Genomic DNA, 26,671 nt, shown 5'->3' with positions numbered 1-26,671 from the left:
TATATAAAATAAAGTAACTTTCAAGATGAAAATAGAGTGACTAAGGTTGCTAGCAGTTAGAATACTCATGAGGATGGTTACGCTTGGGTTCATTATAAAGATCTGATCTTTTAAACACCCAGTATTTAAAGAGTCACAAAATCAACAAAGAAAGCACAGTGGTAGTCACAATCCAAACCTAACTCACTGCCATCAGGTCGATGCGACTCATAGTGAACGCCAGTGGGTTTCTGAGACAGTCACTTTGACAGGAGTAGAAAGCCCAGTCTTTCTTCTGTGCAGCTCCTGGTGGTTTCAAGCTGCTGACCATGAGGATTGCAACCCAACACATAACCACTACGCTATACGCCCAAGTAAAATTTTAAAAAGGGAATGGAACAAAAAAAATTCTAATTCATGATTTATAGAAATAAAAGAGGTAAAAAATAATATGAAAAGAACCAAATATGAGGAAAGAAAAATTCAAAAGTATTATTTTAAAAACTCTATGGCTGGTGTAAAATCTTGAAACTCAACTTTGCTAATCGATCTTGAAATAATGAAAAAATTGCCCTGAACCATGATTTGCACATATGGATACTTGTCATATAAAACCTCAATATAAAGAAACAAACCATGGCAGATATTTACCACGTGCACAGAAGAACACACAGTCTGACACCGAAAAGATCTGGATTATTCCTCATATTAGAATAGGAAGGTTCATATTGCTGTAGGTGAAAGGGTTTGCAAAATGCTGCACAATAGATTGTCAGATGACACTGATCACAGAAGATCACACTGACTCTATTCTTCATGTGCATCCAAATAGAATGTGCATGTGCAAAGGTATCTGACCTCTAAAATGTTATCATCTACTTAAACTTATAGTAAATGGCCTATTTTACGTGGTTAATAAAGAAGATTTTAATGTAGCCAGAACAAGTACCCATTGCACAGGTCAAAATGTTGGGAATCATCCCAGAATAAGATGACCGGAAGGATGTCTGGAGCCCCAGCTAACTGTGAATCCAGTCTTGCTGCACGGTGCTGGAAACCTGGCCTGATGGCTAAGCAGTCAGGCAATGTCAATAAAAGAATTCAAAGGTTTCAAGGAGAAAACGTAAACTAAAATGGAATGCAAACGTGGTGACAGGTTTTAATATTGGCATTTAAAATGCAGCATTGCATACGATGTCAAGTGTTCCTGAAATGTTTACCTAAACTATTGAAAGACTGTGTTTTTGTACTACTAGAAAACGTTCATTCATATTCTATTTACAGTGTCTCAGTGATTGCTCCCTTTGGTCTCATTGGAATGCAGCCCCAATTAGCATGGGCTATTCATGTGATCAGACAGCACTTCCTGGCAGTACAGAACTGAAGCTGTGACTAGGAGTAACTTCAGGTGATCCTGTGCTGTATGCTTGCTCCACTTTGTTTGTTTGTAAAGCCTCTCTTTTGGATTCTCCAAAAGGATATTTTAATTAATGTCATTGAGCAACGTGATGTGAGCAATGATAGCAAGCCATTCTATTTCTTTCCCATATAACTTAAGTCAAAAGGTCATTTTCTATGATGCTCATTTAGCTAAAAATGAATTTTAAATCGTTTCAAATGGAATGTGGTTTTGAGTTAATGAATATAACAAGTAGTTAAAAATGTCAAGTATGTCTTGTTACAGAAGAGTTATGGTCCTCTAAGCTTACTATAAACCTAACGTGACATTTATTAGCTAATTATATAGCTGTGAAATGTAATTTCAGAGATCTTTAACAAATACGTATTGGCCACAACATAACATGCTGCGAGGCCTTCAAACTTTGGTAGTGAACAAGAGAGTTATAGAAATGTAACTATAATTTAATGTTATGGTTATTCTGAAAGCATAGGACTGTTAGCAAGAGGGGTCTGAATATGTGTATCCCTAAGTGTTTATGTCTGCCCTATGCTAATGTAGATAGAGCACAAAATTATGAAATGAGTGTTGGAAGATAATCCTAAATTGTAAAAGACAAATCCATCCCATTCTTTGGGGTCACAGAGTAACTCAAAATATACATAACCCACAACAGGATATACATTTCCTAAACCTCTCCAAACCTTTTTGCCTTTCATGTGCCTATTCCCATGGCAAGCCTGAGTAGCAGTGGACAGCAAAATAGGAATTGAGATTAGACCTGAGTAGAGCAGACAGCAGGACAGGAATTGAGAGTACATACCACAGCAGAAGTCTAGAGCAGAAGCAGAAATTTGGAATTTGGCAGGAATGGATCTGCAAAGGCCTGAAAGTAGGAGTGCCTGCTAAGTGCAAGGCCAGAAATAGGGAAGTATGTGAGGCGAGAGCAGAATGAGTAAAAGCAATGAGAACCACAGAGAGAAGGTGAAGTCAGAGATGTAAGGGGAAAGGGGCTTATCATGGAGCCAAGTTCAATACTACAGGAACTTTGGCTGGTACATCATGTACATTCAGTTGGAATGACACTATAGAATTTTCAGCAGAACAGTGGTGTGATATGATGCATGTTTTTACAGGACCATTCTGTATATAGCACTGAAAATGGACGGAAGGCAAGAAGCAAGGGAGGAAGCAGTAAAATCAACTCAGAAGATGCTAAAATACTCCTGGTGAGATATGATGGGATTTTGGATTAGGTGGTAAACAGAGGCCAGAGAGAAACGCGGTTGGGTTCTAGACACATTTTGAAGGTAGAAGAAAGGTGATTCTGATGGACTGCATTGGGATATCAGGCAAAGGCAACTTCAAAGTCAATGATAACTTCAAAGTTTCCTCCCAAGCAAATGGCATCATGGGACAATTATCATTTTGGATGACAAAGCAAAAGGCAGAAGAAAACGGATTGTGTGGGAAGAGCAGCCACTTAATTTTGAGGCTTGGATGCCAGGGTGGGGATTTAAGGAGGAACTCGAGTAAGCAGTAGTCAATTGCCTGTTCACTCTTCTAAGCCCATATGTCGGTATTTCTGAACCTTCAAAGCTAGTCATGGGATTTTTGATATTTTGGTTTATCTTCTTATCCTTGACCACGTAGCTTGTTGAGACGTCACCACTTATACCTTATGATGGCTTCCACTGTGGCTGCTTTATGATTCCAACACTTAACCTTATGGTCTCTCATATGAAAAAAGGCCATTAGTAATCTCTGTGATATGCTTGATTGACACTTTGAAACTACCAGCAATTCCGGGGGAGAAAAACTGGCATTTCTACTCCTGTAAACAGTAACGGTCTCGGAAAGTCACAGGGAGTTGCTACAGGTCAACATCAACCTGCTGGGCGTGAGAAAGATCATGATTCAGGTGGAAAAAGAGCAAGCATTCTGTGGTGCCTTGCGATAAATTGGATGTGTGGCTATAGCTACATGTCTTGGTAGAAAGGTATACTTCCATATTTCAAGCATGCTAAAGTTGAAATAGGAATATGCAACCAAAGAAGAAACAGTTTTAATTAAAGTCAATGGGAAAAAGTACCTCTTGATCCAAAGGTAGAGATTTTGGATAAGATGATAAAAATTAAATGAAATGCATAGAATTGAATTTAAGAAGCTAGTGAATAGAATAGAAAAACGGGTCCAATTTTGTGCACATGTGAAAGGGTTAGTCACAGTCAGTATTATGAAAATATAACTGAGGGCCAAATCTTATACTTTTAAAATATGTTTTTATAAATATCTATTTTCTCTAAGTCTCTCTTTCTCTCATTCTTCCTTCATTTGTATAAAATTTTGCCTTTGATGAATCAAACTACCACCTGGAGTTGAAATTGTACCACCTGTACTTAATAAGACCTTGCACTTCAAATGAAAGTGAACCTGGTGTTACCAGGGAAGAATCTGGACAGAGATGTTTATATGGAAATGCCTGGTACTATGATTTCTCAGTAGAATTAAGTAGACGGCCATACGCAAGCCTAGTCATATTTAAGCACAAATGGTTGTGAGATAAAAATAGAAAAGGAAAGCAAATGGATTCTTTTTGGGCTTTACGTATTTATTTTTGAGTAAATGATGGATTGTTTCTCTCACGTAGAGCCCCAAGCCTTGCCCCTGCACAGTAATTTCAGAAACATTAGTGCACACGCGTCAATGCTATTTCCAGACAGCTCTGCCTCTTGAAATGATCCTCTCTGCCTCCCAAGTAGAGCAATGGTCTCTGTTTGCTCATCTGGATAAAAAAAATTGGTCAGTAGGCATCTTCCTTGTGCTAAAACAAAGTGAGGTGCTTGAAACGATTTTCCTTCCTATTCTCATATTCAGGTCTAGTTTAGGCAAATAGCAGTACATCATTTCATATGCAGTGAAATATGGTTTATTGAAATATATTCTAGCCAACTGTGGCTAATTCTGCCTTCTAGCTTTCTTTCCAACCACCAAACAACTAAAATATTCAATGTTATTATCTAGTCCAAAGGCATTTTGAGGGTATTCATTTGAACAATGAGATCTTGCTATTGTCAGCAAAGTCACAACAACATGCTATGACACAAATAGCTGCATTCTTCGGGGAACAGCTTCAAAATTACCTTCTCTAAAGAAAGGGCAGATTTCTTTTGTTATTGCTATTTTGTTTCTCCTTCCTTACCATTTCCTTTTGATTTTCATGTCCTTGCTTTATTTTGTTTACTTTCCCCAAAGATATGAAGCTATATTGAAGGCTTAACTTTATCTTACATAAAGAAAGAGCGCGCGCGCACACACGCACACACACACACACAAACACACAACCACAATAGGGGGCCTCATTAAGTTCCTGGCCAAATTTCATCAAAAGATAATTAATTTTTCCATGAACATTTGGAAGGTGAATTATATATCATTTTCCCTTTATACGAGCACTTAGGTAGGTAAACTGACTTTAAATAACAGAGACATTCCTAGAACGTCCCCCATAAATACAGTCCCTAAGAGGATTCCTGCTACCAAAAAATGTATATGGCATGTGCTAACGTTCTTATTCTAAAGTCAAGCTTCTTCCTAATCAAAGAAACAAGAATGTCTGATGGGATTAGCTTCTGTTTAAAAGTCTAGATTTTCATAGATTTTATACAATATGGAATTAAGAAATCAAAACAAAAATAGCAACCCCATAAGCCACCACCACACAGCAACTTGCTGTTTTCTAGTTGTTTACAGTGTTTCATGGAAGCAGACTGCCACATCTTTTTGTTACAGAGTAGCTGGTGGGTTACAGCTGCAACATTCACACAACTCTCCAGTGTTTTAACCCTCAAGCCACCAAGCCTCATTAAGTAAATACGACTCATGAAAATCTATGGGAGAATACATTTTTAAAAATCACAATGAAATGCTTTTAACCATTGTTTGGCTGGGTTATTACTAGTGACATAGAACACTAGCTCTAGTTTGATTGACTAATTGTTTTCTAGGGAATTATTGTTCTGCGCTGAGGTATCAAGGAGCCTTGGTGAAGCAAGAGTAAAGCAATTTAAATGCTGGTAATTCAAAGCCATCTGTAGCTCTTCAGGATGAAAGGCATTTCACTTTGCTCCCTAAAGGATTTCTGACAAAGGAACTCTATAGGGACAGTTCTACTCTCTGCTAAAGATCATTTGAGTCATTGGTACCTAACATCAAAAACAATATGAAAGCTGACATGTCTATCTTCTTAACCACTATGTAGTTTTTACTATACCAAATACTCATTTCAGTAATGCACCTAGAACATTCCTCTCTCAAATGCAAGTCTTCTTGATCTACTCACACATGTTCCATACTTTCTATTAGTGTCAATGTTATGCATTCTACTCTTGTATGTTCATGTTTGGGTTTAGTCTTGAAGTTTGAGCTTTGAGAACAGGGATGCTAACTTAGATTCTCATCTCCCTGGTGTCTCCTAAAAACAATTAGGCATAAGCATTCATCATATGAAAAATCAGAGGTATACAAATTAAGTTGTGTGCCTTTGTTTCCATTAGGCATGTAGTGACTACAAAGCATGCAGGGCCTATCAAATGATGTTATCTTCAACAGGACTGTGAATGACACATCAATTATGAGGAAAGAAAATGAACTGTAGGAACTCTATTCTGTAGGACATCTTGTTTAAGTAACCCATAAGAGCATGTGAGCTTAGGGGAACCGATTGTACTGGTTTGAGATGCTGTATGGATAATGAAAATTGTTTTGCATTCAGCTTGAAAGTTGACACACACAATTGTTATCTGTTCCTGCATCTAGAACTTAACAAAAAGATCCCATGATGTCCATAGCAAAGAAATAGGTACAAATGATCACAACATAGGCAGATACCTGTTTTCCTTGAGTTCAGCAATTCAAGTGGATCAATGAAGGCAAATTGTCAACATCAAGTCATATTCTTTATTTCTAGAGTGCAATGGTTACATATGTATTAACTGGCTAGGCCATCATTCTCGGTGGTTTGTAAGATATTAAGTAACCATCTTCTATTTTGTGACCTTGGGTGGGAAGCCAATCAGATTAAAGAATTCCCTTGGAGGTGTGGCTCATATCATCAATGGATGTTCCCATAAAGTTTGGTGTTTCTCAATTCCAAATCCAGCCCTGCATTCACTTGATCATTCTCTAACCTACATCCTTGGAAAGTAAACCACCAGCCTGCTGACAGCTCAAACAACCCTATGAGATAACAACAAGCTGCTTGTCATACAGATATCTGTACTCACAGGAGTCAAGAAAAGCCTCCAGCCCGCCACCTGATCCACGAAGTTGAGACTTGATAGCTTCTAAAATTGTATGAACCATTTCCTTCAAGTAAAAATTTCCATAATTATAAGTCACCCTGGTGGTACTGTCAGATAAGCATGGAACTAGTAACCGTTAAGTCTGTAGTTTAAACCCACAAGCTACTTCTTGGGAGAAAGATGAAGACACAGACATACACACACAGTGATCTTCTGGTGATAAGGTAGCGAATTACTATAATATGACCTTGTCACCATGGTCTTGTGCTGCGCTCGAAATGACTGGATAGGACTAGGCCTTATTACTATCATAAGAGTAGAGCATTTCCTTAGGATCTAAGGTCCTTGAGCTTAGAACCCATTAGAACCAGGAGACAAAGAACAGTAAGACAGAGAAGTTGAGAAAAGGCAAGAAGGGACAAAGAGACATGGTGACAGCAGAACCAAAGGTGAGAAAATGTAGAGGACTTCTCAGTCGATGGGCCAGGTGGCAATTGTGGGCATGCAGACCGGTGGAGTGAGACAGCTGGGGAAGCCACTTTGGCAACTCTTCCCTAAGCAGGGCCCAGGCCAGAGTGAGGGGGTCTCAGTGTCAAAGAGCCAAGGCTCCAATTGAGGGGCCAGAGGGTACAAGATGTGGCTTGCCTATGGGTTCTCTTCATCCAAGAACTGCCTCCTTAGTCATGTCTGATCCTGAATTGTAACCGTTTACTCTTCTAATAAAACTTTAACTGTAAGTATGGGTTCCATGTGGTTATTGAAGAAAACGACCAAATCCAGCAGATAACCAGAGAGTCTGGGCAGTGCCTGGTGAGAGACTGCTTGGGGCAGAATTGGTAATAATGGTTGGAGACCTCCATTATCTGACATCCACCTCGTAGGAGTTAGCCTTGGGATGCTGCTTGTGGCGATTAGTAGTGTCCATTATGGTCTGGTTGTCAGGTGCCATCGTGTTGGCTCTAACCCCACAGCGACCCTGTGCACAGCAGAAAGAAACGCTGCACAGCCCCGTGCCATCCTCACAAGGTCGTCTGTGCCTGAGCCCATGCATGCAGCCACACTGTCGGCCCATCTCGTGGAGGGGCTGCCTCTTCACGGATGTCCCTCTCCGGGAATTGTTTCTCTTGACAATATGTCCAAAGTAGGTCAGACTCAGAAATCCAGCTCAGAGAGAATTGATGTTAGAGACGGGCTAATACCAATGCATCATTTTTTACATGCACATGTATACGTGTGGGTGTATATGAATGTACATATGAAGGCATTTCCAAAAGTTTTCAAAAAAAATTGAATGAAAAGATAATAGAATATTCCCACAAGCTTTTAAACATGTAGGCAAACAAATCCACACACCTTTAAGTACAATTCACCTTTGCTCTCTGAGTCTAAATTTATGAACCTACTAGAAAATTGAATGGGAGATACCTAGTTAAGGATCATAGAATATTTATTAAAATTAAAAATATCTATTTATGGGTTTGGACAAAAGCATTGATTTGCCTTAGAAAGTATGGTGCTCTTCTGCCAATTATATCAAGTCCAGATCTTATTGTCAAGTGAAGTAAATAGATATTCTGTCCATTAAATTTTTTTTAAAAATCTATATTTTTAAAGTCTAGCCTCTGGCAGACAAAGCACTCTGGAGAAGAATGGCAACAGTCCATTCTCAATTGATTGGTGTCCACCTTAAATAAGAGCATATTATTTTTTAATGGATCATAGTTGTACAATGTAACTATTTTAATACTCGAATTCCAACATACACACTTAGATTCTTTGTTAATATTTATGATTGGCTTATAAACATTGAGGGTGAAAATTATTTTTCAGTACTGTGCTATATTAGGCTTCTTACTTTGACACACTGTTAGCATAGTTATTGTTGGAAAAATAATGGCATTGGGAAGCATATTAAGCAATGTGTAAAATTACCACAATATTTCCCAAAAGAGTGATGGCTGAGCACGATGTGCCCGCTTTTAGCTTGCAGCCTTAAAAAGACAGGTAGATAAATTAGGTAGATATACTTATATACAGGTAGATAAATTAGGTAGATATACTTCTAAGTGCGGAACTACAAATTTCCAAGGGTGCTGCTGTTGATTTCTTGAAAGTCAAAATGATCATCTCCGAGAGGAGACGTGAGTCCAACAGTACCAGTGGATCCCACACAAAATGACTGTTTCTAAAAAACAATAATGCTTTAATTGTGAAGTGAAATGACCGGGCTCTCTTAAAGATGTGCAAACCAAAAGATACAATCACTGCAGAAGGCCAGGAAGTGCCTCAGCTTCTAAGCAAATCATCCCCATTAGTTCCTCTTCACGATTTAAATTATGCTTTTTTTTTTATCTCTTCATAACATGCAGCATAGCCTCACCATCACATTTCTAGGCATTACGGCTTTTGCTGACACAAATGCATTCCCAGAATAGAATGTTACAGCAATCTTCTGCTAGACAGTTAAGCCCATTTGTACGTTTATTTTTCAAGACTTTTTCTTTTTTTGGAAACTTCTAACTGTGAGAGGGCTGGGAAGTTAGCATTAGAATGAAAGAGAACTTGTTTTTCTAAGCCACACAGAAGCCACTTGATCTACCATTGGTAGATCTCGCGTAGGGGGGTGGGGGTGAAAAGAAATCACAACCTCCTACCTTGAAAACAAACATCTCACGGCGAAGAATAGCTAGAGTGTTAAAGTTGCCATCACAGATGTTGGGCTTGGCTCCAGGATGGGAAGGTCTGCCGGTGGGCGGCCTTGGAGGTTTGGGCCTGTCGTTCTTCCTTGGGTCAACCGGAGGAAGGGAGCGGTGCGGGGGCACTGTGGGTAGAGGTCTGGTAGGTGGAGGCGTCTTATCAGGTGGACCTTTTGAAAACAGGAGGACAGTGGTGGCTCACTGACACCTGGAATAGTGCTGGCAAACACTCTGCAGAGGACAATCACTCGTCCTTCAGGGGAGGGCACACACAAAGGGAGCTAAGAGGTCTTCAAGGCCATCTATTTTGTGAAAAAACAAACAATCTCACCCAAACAAAGCATTCCCTAGATCTCTGAAATGGCCCTTAACATACTATATCCTGGATCTAAGTAACTAGGCTTTTTGGGGGGTTAATTTTTAATGGTAGCTGGCTTTCAAACCTTTTTGGAAATAAGTGGCGTATAAATAATAATCAATTGAACATAAATCTTGGAACCACGCATACCAAGTTCAATCACAACTAATCTTAGGTTTCAGTAGACAATGATTCAATGTAAATATTTCTATAAGTAACCAAAGTTTGTTCTATGTTTCCGATTACATTTTATAACCTTTCCTTGCCTTTCACTATTTTCTTCTAAACAAATGTTTTGACAAAATGCTGGGAGGGCATGCCATTTGAATACCTGAATCTGAAGTATCTATTGATTCAAGCACCACCCAAAGAATATTAATATGAAGAAGAATTTCTAAAGTGAGACTTCTACATCAAGTCCAAGTTTACACGTGTAATTTGGCACAGATGTTAAGCATCATTCCCCAAGAGATTTATATATTTTTAACAAAACTACAGATCTGTTCACACATAATATTTAGATCTAAGAAGAATATTCTTTTGTAGACTTACAGTCTAGACTCAATTCATGAGGTCATGAGAAAGAACCTCCTGTCAGTTAACCACTTCAGAAGAATTCCTCATGACATACAATAATATGTTCTCACAGACTCAACATGTGCACTAAATGCGGAGTGTGGGACATTTCCCTTTTCTCAGTATCCCAACAAGGAAGAGCAGCACAAAAGTGGACCTATTCATCAAATTTATTTTAACAGTGACAGAATGAATGCTTACCACTGAGATATCTAAATTGAAAAAAAAAAAGAAAAAGTATGGGAAACAAATTAGTTAACTTAAAACTGTGCTGCTTAAAAATGCAAATGGAATTTTTGGGATACTGGATATTAACATGCAGATAACACACATTTGTTTTTGTGTTATGTAAATTACAGATGTCACATTCTTAATGGTAAAGCAAATGTCTCTGTAAAGGTCAAGGGTTATATTATGGGAGTTAGGATTACAGTAAATATGTATAATAAATAGTCTTTCCCCCTTGTCTCTTGATTTGCATTAATTGGCTGAATTCTTCAAGTGAAATTATTTTACTCTATGAGAAGCCATTTGCATCTGGAGCTGTGTATAAGGAAAGACAGTCATTTATTAACTTTGACTCCCATTTTGATAACTTTTCATCTGATTGAGCAATCACATACTTTTCAGTCAGTTTCTTATGTCTGTCACACAGCTTTCTGGAGCTTGAAAGTGATTTCTCGAGGAACTATGTTAACATCAAATCTCATACGGTGAGCACCAAGGTTATCAGTTTGTATCAATAACTTAGTATCTTATGTTAAAAGCTTGGACTTACCACTGTATTTCTTAGTTCATTAACTTATTATATATTTTACCTAAATTTTAAATTACCAAAGTTTATCAAATCATTGCTATAACTACAAGTTTAAGACTTTCTCATAACCTATACAAAAAGATCTCTGGGCTTTTGCCAACAAAACACTTGGTAAAAGAATCTTGCAAATAGGTCAGATTTCAATCAGCTTTTACTTCTCACGTACAGTGAGAATATCTATGTCACAGAAGAAAACACAAGAGCAATTTTAGACTTACTATACGGTGAATCAAACAGATCTTGGTTTGCTTTGATTGGAGTAATTAAATATATAGCGAAGATTTGATGCCTTAATAAACTTCATATGTACAGTTCAGTGACATTCATTATGTTCACCATGTTGATCAGTCATCACCCTTGTTCAATTCTATATTTAATTATTACTCTGGCCAGATGTTCAATATTGACTTTTTTCCCCTTCATCCTTACCCATCCTTTAACTACTAGTAAACTTTGGTCTCTACACACCTGCTTATTCTAATTATTCCATGGAAGAAGGATCATAAAATATTTGCCCTTTTGGGAAGGATTATTTCACTAAGTAAATGTCTTCAAAGTTGACAGGGGTAACCTACCATATATCTTTTGGATGCCCTGCAGATCATCATTCGGCAGTTTGAAGTTGTCAGTTTCCATGTACTGGTAAAATGGAGCCATGATGGCTGTTGGGTCGTTGGAATGCTCCAATCCCAGAGCATGTCCTAGTTCATGAACTGCTACGAGAAATAAGTCATTTCCTGTGTAAATAAAAAAAGAAAAGGTGATATTGTAACTAACAGCTAAGTACAGGCCAAAAAGGACAAACTGCTTTTTAACAAAACAAAAACAACAGAAGAGGACAGACACTTTAGTTCAGCTATAAATATGATTGGATCATTGACAGTCCTAATAGTGAAATTTAATTTGCACATCAAAATTTAAAACGGGGAAAGGGGTGATGGAAAAGTTACTGAAGAAAATGGGAAAAGCAATAAAATATCAAAGTTGAGGGAACAGCAGTAATCAAAATGGGTGCTCCTTCCCCAGTGTCACTGAGCAGATTTCAACTCTTAGCTACCCTAGACATGGTTTCTGAGATGGTACATCTTTGCAGGAGCAGAGAAGCACACCTTTCTTCCATGGATTGGCTGGTGGGTTTGAACCACCAACCTTATGCTTAGCAGCCCATGTCTAATGCATGGCATCATCAGAACCCCTTAGCAAATGCTACTCATGCTGCAGAAGTCAATTTCCGATGATTAAACACTTAATATTCAGCTTATCACTTATATGAAGAGGCTTTAAAAAGTTGATGGGAAAATTCCCTTCTTTCATTTCCATTTTGAATTGATTTTTAATAACCTGCACATTCAACAACTACTCAGTAAAATAGAGAGGAGAGATAAACTCTTCCTTTACAGCAAGTAAGTGAAGGCATAGATGTGGTAAATCTTTGTCATTCTAGACCTGTGACTAGATCTCATGTCATTTTGAAGCCTAGCCTAAGGATATTATTTCCTATTAGCCTAAAACAAAAGAAGACAAAAACCAAGACCAAATGCATTGTCATATTGATTCTCATAGTAAGATCGAATAAAAACCAGTGTTGGAACAGTCTTATGAATGCTAGTTACAGCTTATCAATACCAATCAGAATCCGTTTTAAGTGGTCACAACAGACTGTATTTACATCGGAGTTCTTGCCTCTCGTGGACTGTAAGTGCACAGTGTGTGTCCTGCAGAGACTTTTGGTCTGACTTTGCGCAATCAAATCCCTGCTGATGACTCCCGCAAGTCTCCACTCCTGAATCATCAGAACGCCCCTCAGGAGAAAATCAGGCGCTACGACATTGCTATTTGTGACAACTGAAAATTTAATTTAGCCATGTGAGCATCAAATAATTACAGCTGTTACATTTGTGTGTTTCAGGTTTCCAAGTGAAATGGTTTAATAACATGATTGATCATCAATGTAGTTTCACACGTGCACCTTGCTATGAATGCAAATAATTTCAAGCAATGTCTCAAATATTATTTTTCAAGGAAAAAATACCCGACAAGTTTTACAATGTATTATGATAATTTGTTTGGTTTTATTTTGTACTCGAAAACTAAGAGTATATCTAACATTTTTCCATATGGATCTAGTCTGTCATACAGAAATGGATGAAATTGATGGAAAACTGACCACACATGTGATATTATCACATGGAAAAAAATACTTGTCTAATTCCTTACCCAACCCTTGAAGAATAAATAACTCAGTATCAGAGTGAAAAAAATTAGAGTGGTTTAAAACATGAAAGAGAACATATCACCTCCATGCTCAAAAAACTTATTTTTCCTCTTATAAATGGTAGAAATTTAAAAATCAAGACATACAAAATAATATAATATGTAGTCACTGTCATAAAATATTATCACTAAACACTAAAATGAACACTTTGGTTATTTCTACTAGAACACCCCATTGTTTGAGATACAAACCTGATACTCAGGGGGTTTATTGTCAGTCCTAACGAAGTGTTCAGTTGTAGGAGAGGCATATATGTGTTTCTAGCAAGCTCACACCTATGGAATATGGGTCCTGTTTTATTTGAACATACTATCAGTGGATTAGAAATGGAAGGGAATTTTTACCAAGAATAAGATAAGAACCTACCAAGCAATAATAAAAAAAAAAATAACCCCAAACCCCCTGCCACTAAATTGATTCTAACTCAAAGCAACTCTATAGGACGGGGTGGAACTACTCAGTAGGGTTGCCACAGCTGTGAAACACTACCTGACCAGGTGACCTTAGTTTATACACCACTTAGAACAACTCTTGGGTTCACTCTGCAACTAGGGCTCCATGGCAAATGAAGGGCCATTCAAATGAAATAAATAAAACAAGTGCAGGCAGTCAAACCAAGAGTAGAAGAGTCAAAAATGAGTAGTCAATTTTACTCGAACAGTTATTGTCAAAAATTTAAGAATGAATTAATTGATTAAGTAACATTTCTTTCTTTTTTAAAAGAAATCATTTTATTGGGGGCTCATACAACTCATCACAATCTATCCAGGCATCCATTGTATAAAGCACACTTGTACATTCATTCTCAAAACATTTGCTCTCGACGTAAGCCCCTGGCATCAGCTCCTCATTCTTTATCCATCCCTCCCTGCTCCCCGCTCCCTCATGAACCCTTGATAATTTATAAATTATTATTTTGTCATATCTTGCACTGTCCGACGTCTCCCTTCACCCACTTTTCTGTTGTTCGTCCCCCAGGGAGGAGGTTATATGTGGAGTCCTGTAATTGGTTCCCCCTTCTACCCTCTCCTCCCTCCACCCTCCTGGTATCTTTTCTCTCACCACTAGTCCTGAAGGGATCATCTGCCCTGGATTCCCTGTGTTTCCAGTTCCTATCTGCACCAGTGTACATCTTGTGGTCTAGCCAGATTTGTGAGGTAGAATTGGGATCATGATAGTGGGGGGAGGAAGCATTTAGGAACTAGAGGAAGGTTGTATGTTTCATCAATGCTATACTGCACCCTGACTGGCTCGTCTCCTCCCGGCAAACCTGCTGTAAAGTCACCCCTTCACTTTGAATCCTCAGATTGGCAAGAGATTATCTAACTACCACACTGGCTTAGAGGCCCATCCGAAGTAAAATTTCTTGAGATGACTCTTCGATCCATGTCTCTGTTCCTCACACCTAAGATTGGGCAGGACCACACTCACAGGGTGTGTGAAACATTGAATAGAGGGGCGTGGTCAGTTTTGTCCCATGTCCTTGTGTACAAGAGAGCCCTCTCAGAAACAGGGACAGGGAGTCTCCTGACATCATCAAGAAAGAATCACCACGGCGCACGGTCCCGGTCCCTGATGAAAGCGGTCAAGGCCGAGACCAGAAGCATTGAGGCTGTCACATGTTTTCTGATCGCGGCTTGGGGTGAGCTGTTAACCTCTCTAATCACACTCCCACAATTGCGAGCATTGTCTGTGAGTTCTCTGTGGCCATGGAAACACCTTTTCCAGCCCGGCAGAAAGTAGATTGTTAGGGCAGGAGTGGGCAGTTTCAGAATAAGGTCTAGAAAGGCGGAGGGTGGAGATCCGTGTGACCCACCTCTGCCTTGAGACCATTGGCCTTGGACTTGTGGGGAAGCAGATTCTGGAGCAGATTCCAGGACGTTTTCCTCACTAAGACAATAGTGTTCATCCAGAACCCAAACCCACAGACTCTCTTGGTCTCTTCTTACCACAAAACAAATGCAACTTCATGGTCAGAAAGTTCCAGTCTGGCTTATGAGGACTATGGTTGCTTTTTGATGGAGAAACAAAACAAGAACCCCCCAAACCTTCAGAATCTTCTTAGAAAGAAGTAGCTTGGGTACCATGCCTCGGTGGAATAAATAATAGACACATTTGCTGTAACTTAGAGGTTCAAGGTTAGCGTCCACCCAGACCAGAGGTATTTCAGGTTAACTACTTCTGAAAAGCAGCCACTGAAAATACAGAGTCATTATGGGTAGTGACCTACATGGCCTCAAATGCAAGTGGCACCCCGACCCCTAGATAAATGGGTTAAAACTCACTCTTAGACTCTAGCTGCTGCATTTAATCAACCATTAAACTTTCAGACTTTGCTGAATTATTAAAAGTACTTCAAAATTGTCACCAGAGAAGCAGTCTTTCAGACACTAATAACTTCTTTACCAGTTAGTAATAGCAATAATATTCAAAGCCATATAATTTCATCTATGTATTCTCTTTAGGTCAATCATATTTCCCTAAGCAACATTTCCACGGGTGGAGCGATTCTTTGTCTGAGGAACGAAGTAAATAAAACTTTAGAAGAAAATCAGTAGGACCTGGAAATGAACTTGTGACCTGTTGCGCATGCCACAGCACGTTCAATCAGGAATGCTAGCCAAGGGCCCCCAGCAATTACCTTTCTTCAAAGGATTGGCAATAATGTAATTAAACCTTTCTTGTAGCTTCACAATAATTTAAAAGGCTAAGTTGTTACATAAAGTGCCACCCTGCGATTTGAATTCTACTAGGAACAAAAGTTGTTGGCACATGATGAGCTTTAGACAATTAAAATGCACCAGGCCCATTCCTCAAGATGAAAATAATAACTGTTCCCATAACTTATCATTAATTCACATTATTCACAATTCTCAATTGCAATATGCCTTGATCTTATCACCATGTAGGCAACAAAGGAGAAATCAGTCTTCTAGCTCTTCGTACAGAAAGAACACTTGCTTCTTTTGCAAGACTTGGCGTTCTGAGAATGCTGCTTTCAATTGTATCTCTAATCTCTCTTTTGCATATGCCCATACAATTTCAGAATACTGTGCTCTATAATAGTAAAGATCATGTATTCCTCATCGCCTCCTTGTCATAATTATGTCTCTATATCACATATCTAAGTTCTTCCACACTGAAAGCATTTGGATATTCTGGTCCCTTTGCTGACTTATGTACTTAAATGGTGTTATGTGTCAATGTATGACTAAATATGCATAAGATTCCAGACACAAAATGATGAGTAGAAAGCGTAAGTAATCCTTATGTTTTAAATCCTATCAGGCCATGTCAACACTAGAATGATACCAGTTCCATGGACGCCATCTGATGTTTAAATTACTCATTTCTTTGTTTATATATTTCTTATCAAATATGTATGTTTCCATATAGTTTCTAGTAGTGTTTTGCATTTTATAAAGATTATGCCATTCTGTATGTCAATTTTTGAAATTTTCTGGGACTCAGTATAGTTTTTCTCTAGTATATATCTCTTATCTTGCCTGTTAACAGGTTTTGTTCTTATAAAAACAAAACACAACAAAAAGCCCTCCTCAACTCCGTAGATAAATTCAGTTCATCCTTATATCTATCCTCTTTGCCTCTGATTCATGATTTGATCTCAAAGCACACCATAATGGTATATCGGTAACTTCCAGTTCATGTGGTTGCTCTTGTTAGTTGCTGTCATCTCTGACTCTCGATGACGTCATGTGTGCAAAGTAGCCCTACTTTGTAGGCTATTCAAGGCTGTGAACTTCCAGAAGCAGATCATTAGTTATGACTTCCTTGCTGAATCTGGGTGGGTTTGAACTGCCAACCTTTGGGATATAGTTTGAGATTGTCACTGTTTGTGCCACCATGCTGCTATTGTTGTCATTACATCAATTCCAGCACATGGCGATCCTCTGCCTGGGGTCAGTGTTGTTCTAGAGGGCTGTTCTACCGAGTTTGCAAGGCTGTAAGTGTTGGTAGGTAAATAGCCAGGCTTGTCTTTTGTGATGTGTCTCGATGGGCCTAAAGTGCTAATCTTAACTAGCAGTCCAGTGCTGAATCATGTGTGTCACCCTGCGACCCCTCTTTGTGCTACCATAATCCCACCGGCATTGAGCCGAGTCCAATTCACAGCTGCCCTGTAGGGAAGAGTAGAAGTGCTCCTCTGGGTTTCTGAGACTGGTCCTTTATAGGATATAGACACTTTCATCTGGTCCCCATGGGACGATATAGTATTTATGTTTTGAAGCACCAATCTTGTGGTTAACTGTCCAAAATCTAACCATAGTGCCAGACTAAACCTGAGTCTTTACTTGTAAGTTAAATGACTAACGGAAGAATTTTAAAATATTAAATACCTACCTTTAAAATAATTTAATTCTTGTTTAGTTCTAAGATTTAGAAGCTGTTGTTGAAACTTTGGTTAGTGGAAATTCCTCCAGATCTCAGTAGACAGGATGGGAATGACCTTTTTAATTTATAATCCCTACTAGGATATGCACGCAGAGAGCTTGGGTAGATAGGGAGCTAGAGGGATGTGTGCGAATCAGCTTCTAGGATGACTCCCAATTATCCTGATACCCGCTTAGGACGCTCACACTCTATCAGAGTTTTAGCTGGTTCAGCATCGTGGAAGTGGCTTGCAAGACAATAGGTCATAAAATAGTGCATGCCTTTAGTCTTCCATCTTCTGTCTCTGCCTCATACTTTCATCAGCCACTCTGCAAAGGCAACAGCCATGTGTCTAGACAACTCTGAGTTATTCATTGTGCTAAGGAGCTCGAGGAAGCTTTCGCAGCCGCTTCAGACGACTGAAGCCCACAGTAAGTTTACTGCCATCTTATCTTCCTCTTTTTCAGTTTCCTTTACCAAGCATGATGCCCTTTCCAAGGACTGGTCTCGTCGAATAACCTGTCCACATTGTGTGTGACAAAGTCTCACCACCTTTAATTCTAAGAAGCATTTTGACTCTATGTCTAACACAGATTTACTTCTTCTTGACAGTTCATAGCACTTTCAATATTCCTCATCAACACAAGTTTTTTGGGGTGGGGAGTTGTCTCCTTTACTGCCTGTCCAACTTTCATATCATATTCATATGAAGCTCTTTAAAATCCAATGGATTGTGATAAGAGTTGTCTGAGTCCCTAATAAAATGTAAAAAAAGAAAAGAGGAGAAAAAAATGATTAGGGCAAAGAATGTACAGATGTGCTTTATACAATTGATGTATGTATATGTATGAACTGTGATAAGAGTTGTATGAGCCCCTAATAAATTGTTTTAAAAAAATCCCATGTCTTGAACCAGGAGCACCTTAGGGCTCAAAGTACCATCCTTGCTCTTCAGCACTTTCTGGAGAAGTTTTAGATTTGCTCAGTTCAATGCACCATTTTGTCTCATGACTGTGGCTCCCACGGGCACTGAAGGGTGGATCCAAGCAACATGAAACTCTGGACAGTTTCAATCGTTTTTCTATATTTCACATGATGTTGTTTATTGGTCCATTGATTATTTTTTGCAATTCACACAAAAGGCTGTAGTCTCTGATTTCCATTAGCAAGCACTTCAAGCCCTTTTGGATTTCAGTAAGCAATGTTCTGGCATCTGCATATCTTAGGTTGTTTATTGGCCTTCTTTCAATTCTGATGCCACATTCTTCTTCATATAGTCTAGCTTCTTAAATATTAGCTCCAAATACAGAATGAATAAGCATATAACCCGATCCACACCTGTCTTGATTCTAAACCGTACAACATTCCTAGTCCCTTTTATTGGTCAATAGAATCTATAGAAAAGTTTTGCACGAACCCTATAAAGTGTTCTGAAATTTATATTCTTTTCAAATGTCATCCACAATTTTGTAATGATCCATGTAGGTGAATGCCTTTGTCTAGTCAATCGAACACAACTAAACATCTTTCTGATATTCCCTGTTTTCAGCCAAGATCCCTTTGACATCAGCAATGATATCCCTTATGCCATATCCTCTTCTGAACTCCTGGCAGCTCCCTGTTCTTGTATTCCTGCATCTGTTCTTCAACAAAACTTTGCATGCATGCAATATCAGTGATATTGTTTGACAACTTCTGCACTTTTTAAGTCATCTTTCTTTGGAATGGGGACAAATGGTGGATCTTTTCCAGTCAGGCTCGCTAGTTAATTGTCCTCCAAATTTCTTGTCATAGGCAAGTGCCTCATCAGCTTGTGGAAACCTTTCAATTGGTAAGCTTCGGACCCCTGGAGCCTCTCAGCATTTCTTTTGATGCCTTGGAATTGTTCAGTGCTGTGCCCATGGAGTCCTTCAATCTTTGTTCATCAACCTTTGGCAACTTTCCATGTTTGAATGTGTACTGCGGTGGAGCTGAAAGGCCATTCTGTCAAAGCGCTTGTTCAAGTGGATGGCAGTTGATTCCAACCCACAAATGTTTAACACCCAACTCGGGACACTGCAGGAGAAAAGCCTGGAAAAATATCCTATGGAATAATTTTACCCCAGAAGGCCTGAGTCAAAGAGTACACTTGCTCCTTAAGAGTTCTCTCCAGGACTCTTTAACAAGTTAACTTTTTATTCTTTTTCACAAATTAATGTTATGATTATTTTTTTCAGTCTCTGGTTACTAAAATTTTTACTCATTTTTCTTTGCTTCTAATTTTTAATTAAATATAAGGACCTGGATATATATATATATATATATTCCACCCCAATTCACCACCCAAAAACACAGCATTACTATAACCAGGAGAAAAGTATAGTAGGTTGATATTTCATTAAAAATATTTTTTCACAGTATTTTTTAATATATTGAGGACAACATGCTGGTAATGTTATAGATTTGTGTGTTTAGATGTGGTTCAGTTTGAAGCATGTCACTAGACACAATGAAATATCAAACACCTAAAATACAGGGAAAACAAATTGCACTTCATAAGTCTTTGAAAATAAGTAAAGGTAATTTTTTAAAATAAAGAACTACTAAGCACTCATACTCAAATGAGACAAGCACTTCAGGACATATGTGAGCTTGAAGGGGCGGGGGGGGGGGGCTGTCAGGTAAGTGTTGGTCCTGTAATCTACAGTCAGTGGATCATGCCTTTGTGCTGTGCAAGGGAGAAAGATAAGGCTAACTGATCTCATAAGAGACTGATAGCCAGGCTCCACCGGAAAACACTCATAAAGGTCAACAAAAGACCTGGAGCTATTTATAGGCTTTTCTTTGTTGTTTTGTTTTGCTTTATTTTTGTGCGTATTATTATTTTTGCTTGTCTATCTAGATAAGTAGGCAGGATAAACAATCTGGAGGAGAAAACAATGGGACTTATGGTTGGGTGGGGGGTGGGAGAGCGATGACAAGAGAAAAGGGGAGATGTGGGAAAGGAAGTAGGTGGGGTGCCAACAAACTCAGGGACAAGGGAACAAGTGATATAAAATTGATGGAAGGAGGGCCTAGGATACCTGGTAGGACTTGATCAAGTGCAACATAACAGAGGAATTACTGAAACCCAACTGAGGGTCTCACATGATAGTGGGACAAGAAGAAAGTAAAAGGAAATAGAGGAAAGAACTAGGAAGCAAAGGACATTTGTACAGGTCCAAATATGGAGATGTGCATATATAAATCTATTTATATATAACAATAAGGAAATAGAGCTATGTACACATATTTATATGTTAAGTATTAAGGGAACTGATGGATACTGGGCTACTAGTGAAAGACTCCCTCAATGCAAGAATACTTTGTTCTAATAATATGGCATTCTGTGATGCTCACCTTCTCCACAAGATCTCTGGGTGAATAAGGAAATGTGTTGGAAATGGCTGATGGTGTCTAGGTATCAAAAGTTGTAGTGTCTGGTGTCTTAAAGGTTTAAAGATAAACAAGCAGCCATCTAGCTCAGAAACAACAAAGTCCACATGGAAGAAGCACACCAGCCTATGCGATCATGAGGTGTCGATGGGATCAGGTATCAAAGACCCAGAACAGAAAAATCATATCAAAGCGAATGAGGGGGAATTTAGAGTAGAGGCCCAAGCCCAACTGTAGACAATTGGACATTAGTTCACAGAAGGGTCACAAGGAAGAGACGAGCTAGTCAGGGTGCAGTATAACACTGACAAAACATATAACTTCCCTTCAGTTCTTTAAAGCTTCTTCCCCACTACCCAGTTCTACCTTACACATCTGGCTAGACCAGAGCATGTGCACTGGTACAGATAGGACCTTACAACCCAGAGAATCCAGGACAGATATTCCCCTCAGGAAGAACCATGGAGTAGCCATGCGGGATGGTAAGGAGCAGGTGTGGGAGGAAGGGGGAACCAATCACAACGATCAATATATAACCCCCTCCCAGGGGGGGAACAACAAAAAATTGGGTTAAGGGAGACAGTGCTCGGTGTAAAACATGAAAAACCCAATGATTTATAAATTATCAAGGGTTCTTGAGGGAGAGAGGGTGGGGGAGGGGGAAATGAGTTGATACAAAGGGCTCAAGTAGAATGTAAATATTTTTAAAATGATGATGGCTGTACACTGGTAGGAACTGGAAACACAGGGACTCCAGGACAGATGATCCCTTCAGGGCCAGTGGTGAGAGTGGTGATACCAGGAGGGTGGGGTGGAAAGGAGGAGCCGATTATAAGGATCTACATATAACCTCTTCGGTGCCGGACGAACAACAGAAAAGTGGGTGAAGAGAGACATTGGACAGTGTAAGATATGACAAAATAATAATTTATAAATTATCAAGGGTACATGAGGGAGCGGGGAGTGGGGAGAAAATGAGGAGCTGATATCGAGAGCTAAGTAGAAAGCAAATGTTTTGAGAATGATGAAGGCAACAAATGTACAAATGTGCTTGACATACAATGGATGAATGTATAGATTGTGATAAGAGTTGTAGGAGCCCACAATAAAATTGTTTTAAAATAATGAAAAAGAAAATGATGATGGAAAATATGTACAAATATGGTTGACATAATGGATGTGTATATGGACTGTGATAAGAGCTGTAAGAGCCCCCAATAAAATGATTTAGAGAGAGAGAGAGAGAGAGAGAGATTTATATCATCTATAAACCCTAGTGTCAATAGGTTGGGAATCAATTTCATGGCAATGAGCTTTGCCTGGGTCGGAATCCATCAGTATCATGAAAATAACTCAGGTCTATTCGATACAAAGTGATACCTCAGCAAATATTTGGATCGTCAAGGCCAAAGCGTACTTTATATTAATAACTTTAAGTGTACAGTTTGGATATGAACTCTGAATTTGTAGTGAATTAGACAAGACTTCAATTCAGTCAAAAAAGTCTTTCTAAAAAAAGCAAATACAATTGAATGTGCATCAACTAGACCGAGGACACTAATAAGAGTGTTCTTCCCTGCCCCCCCCCCCCACCCAAGCCTCCTTGTTGAGTCAAAGAGAAAGGTTCTCAGAACAATATTACTTATGTCTCCAATCATTTATTCCATCCTGGGCCCCTGGGTCTGATGGGGGCCTGTTACCCTTTCTCTACAGTTACATGCAAACCAGATCACTTATACTCACTGATTCAACAGCCGATTTGAAAACTTGGACCTCTACTGTGTTGCTGTTATTATGAGCCATAGGGTCAGTTCCGACCCATAGCAACCCCCGCACAACAGCAGGGAGTTCTGCCTGGTCCTAGACCATCCTCACAATGGTTCTTCCACTTGAGCCTGGCATTGGAGCCACTGTGTCAGAGCATCACCTGAGGGCCTTCCTCTCCTTAGCTGCCCCTCCTTAGAGGAAGTCTGACCACGGCTTGGGTCAGTTCCTACTGTAGGTGAACTAAATGTACTGTGTTTTCCAGTAATGATTTAAAATATGCTTAAGGTAACAGGTTTGCAGACATTAAATTCTCTATTTCTCACGAGAAATATTTCAAACTTAATAAGAATACTTTAAATATCCCAATAGGGATTTATGTATCAAATTTAACTACATAAAAATTATTGCACCAACTGGTAAAACATGATCAGATCAAGTTTTGAATTATTGTCTGAAAAATTTTGTTAGTGTTATGAAGGTTTGATATAAAAATGATAATTCTCTACAGTAATTTGCTAAAATGTACAAAAGTACATTCTGGCTGAAGTCTGGAGCAGATAAAAAACTACTTTAATAATTAAAGTCATTCTAAACCTGTTATCAGTAAGTTAATGCTACACAGAGAGGTCCTATGCAGGGTTTCCAAGCTGCAAATCTTTTGGGGAGTAGAGAGTCTCATCTTTCTGAGAGTATCTGAAGCTGTGTTGAATCTCTGCCCTTGCGGTTAGCATTCCAAAGCTTAAAGTCGTCAGGTGAGGAGGCTATAACTAAGGTGATTAAGAGGGAAAGAGAAATTGGAGGCCCTGAAATTAGAAAGAAAAATAAAATTGAGTGACAGCATGATTGAAATGATGTCTGAATGACGCTATTTCTCATTATGACAGTTGGTCAAAAACCTTGCATGAGCATTCTGCTGAGTGAAATTAGTCAAACACAAAAAGGCAAATAGTATATGAGACCATTGTTACAAGGGAGAGCACACTTTTTACAAAAACAAACAAACAAAACAGGATTAGAGACTGCCAAGGGGGAAAGGCTAGGGAGGGAAGAAAAGCAAAGGGCAAGACTGGGGACACGTGTAACCTTAAGGATAGGGAAAGATAGTGAGTCCACACGAGGGAGAAGAGAAATCAAGAAGCTAGTGATGGGTAGACTACTGGGGATTTGTTTATTACTTTAAAACTTTGAATACAAGGTCAATGATCAAATATAAAAATTTGAAGGAAAAAAATGTAAAACATAGTGTGGAGGGATTTTGCTTTCCCAAGTTCACAGAAAATGCTTCACATTTTACTATCACTTTTGATACGGGAAACCCATTGCCATTAGTTTGATTCTGATTCCTACTCATGGAGATGCTAGAGATGCTATAGACAGCATATAACTCCCTGTGGGTTTCTGACAGACAGTGTATACCCATTCCCCTGGGTTTCTGAACCTGTAAATCTTCATGGTAGTAGAAAGCTTCATCACCCCTCCAAGAAGGGGCTGCAGGTTTCAAACTGCTGACTTGACAATGAGCAACCAACTGCATAAATCACTAAGCCACCAGGGCCACCTCAGTATAGCTAGAGTAAAGAGTGAGTGGACAAGGGTTTCATCTGGCTTGGCAATATAATCCATGCTCACGGAATCAGCAATAAGGCACACAAATGATGTATTGCAAATCTACTGCACAAGGCCTCTCTCTAAAGTGTTAAAGAGCAAGGCTATCATTTTGAGCACTGAGATGGCCTTGACCCAAACAAACCTAGATATTTTCAAACACCCATATGCTTGTGAAAGCTGGACATTGAGTAAGGAAGACAAAGAATTGATTCATTCGAAGTGCGGGGCTGGTGAGGAACACTGAAAGTGCCATGGGTTATCAAAAGAGCAAACAAATCTGTCTTGGAAAAAGTACCAGAGAATGTTCCTCAAAAATATGGATGGGTTGGCTTTGTCTCACATATTTTGAACATGTTATCAGAGAAACCAGTCCTAGAAAAGGACACCATGCTGGGTAAGGCAGAAATGCAGAGAAAACGAAGATCTTTGACAAGATGGGCAAGTGACTACCAAAATGGGCTCACACGTCACAACAAGGCTGAAGATAGCTCAGGATTGGGTATTGTTGAATTCAGTTTTACCTAGGGCTGTTGTGAGTTGGAAATGACTACCCAGCACCTACAAACAACATTGCTAGGGTTAGAACAGGAGGAATCAGATTTTCATTTTGATTTTAAAATCTACAAAATAGCTATGGTCCTGCAAAAGCGCATGAGACTCATTAAATCCTTCATGGCATTTTCATACGGCACCTCATTGGCTTTTCATTGAACTTTTGAGTGACGAATAATTAGAAGGACTTGGGAAAATTTATGAACTAGTTAATTCACTTGCTTGTACCACATTACCTGGACTGCATTGCCCCCATGAACTTTATTATATCCTTCCATCCTTTTGTGCTGATGTGGCGTATCCTACAACAGAAAGGCTTGAAAGGCTTAAGGTAATAGAATTGATATGGTGCTGCTGTACACATGAGCAGGCTCACCACCATGGGATGGGTTGGCTTTTGTGAGAAAGGACATTGGGCTTATTGTGATGCAATGGGACAGAATTGCAAAAGGAATGTCTTCTGTAAACAGTACACACAGCAGTTAGTTCAAGGTCAGTAGTTTTATTCTTTTAATCATTTTATTAGGGGCTCATACAACTCTTATCACAATCCATACGTACATCAATGGTTTAAAGCACATTTGTACATTCATTGTCCTCATCATTCTCAAAACATTTGCTCTCCACCTAAGCCCTGCCATCAGGGAGGTCCTCATTTTGTCCTTCCCTCCCTCATGAACACTTGATAATTTATAAATGATTAATTTATTAATGACTTTTTATCCGACATCTCCCTTCACCCACATTTCTGTTGTCCATGCCCCAGGGAGGAGGTCACATGTAGATCCTTGTAATCAGTTCCCCATTTCCAACCCATCCTCCCTCTATGGTCCCAGTATCTCCACTCACACCACTGGTCCTGAAGGAATCATCTTCCCTGGATTCCCTGTGTTTCTGGTTCCTATCTGTACCAGTGTCCATCCTCTGGTCTAGCCAGACTTGCAAGGTAGAATTGGGATCATGAGGGGGAGGAGGGGGCGGAAGCATTTAGGAACTAGAGGAAAGTTGTATTTCAAGGTCAGTCTTTATGTGTATGCTTTGGAGAAATGCCTGTGCTGTTTATAAGCATGTCGATCACAACCTCTACAAGGTTGCAAGTCAGTACATGCTTGCATGCTTGCAGAGGAGCAAAATAATTCATACTGTTGTTCACAGCTTAAATTCCCTGCTTCTTCAGTCTAAATAGTTAGGCACCAGAGACATTTTTAAGATTACCTTGTAGTGAAACGACTGCTCAAAACACTTAAAGAAATAATTCTCGTTAAAGCCTACTTTAAGGGTGATATGAAGGACACTTTCATGTGAGGTCTTGTGTTTGTGGTTATGATTTTACTTATGAAGACCAATCAGCTGCATTCCCAGGAAAATGTTGGGAAAGTTCCTCTTTTTTTTCTTTTCTTTTAGAAAGGTAAAGGAAGAAGTCTAAGAAGCTGGATGATTGCTTGACCCATTTAGACACCTGGATAGACTCAGGTAATGTCCTGGTACATTTCCACTGTTTAAAGAAAAACACTTTGAGAAATGTAGGACTGAAATGA

At 39.1% G+C, this 26,671-nt stretch overlaps 1 protein-coding gene across 1 annotated transcript in view; it reads right to left on the bottom strand.

Moving 5' to 3' along the window:
- Nucleotides 1–26,671, bottom strand: part of MMP16 (matrix metallopeptidase 16) — a 309,425-nt gene that overhangs the window by 82,425 nt on the left and 200,329 nt on the right. Inside the window, exons 5-6 of the mRNA XM_075549513.1 lie at nt 11,704–11,865; nt 9,336–9,547 (exon numbers count right to left, since the gene is read on the bottom strand). Of these exons, the coding sequence (XP_075405628.1) occupies nt 9,336–9,547; nt 11,704–11,865 (374 nt within the window). The remainder of the gene's footprint in view (nt 1–9,335; nt 9,548–11,703; nt 11,866–26,671) is intronic.

This window comes from Tenrec ecaudatus, chromosome 5 (assembly GCF_050624435.1).
Source record: "Tenrec ecaudatus isolate mTenEca1 chromosome 5, mTenEca1.hap1, whole genome shotgun sequence".
NCBI lineage: Eukaryota > Metazoa > Chordata > Mammalia > Afrosoricida > Tenrecidae > Tenrec > Tenrec ecaudatus.
Note: the sequence above shows the minus strand (reverse complement) of the source record. Positions and strands in the feature narration are given on the sequence as shown.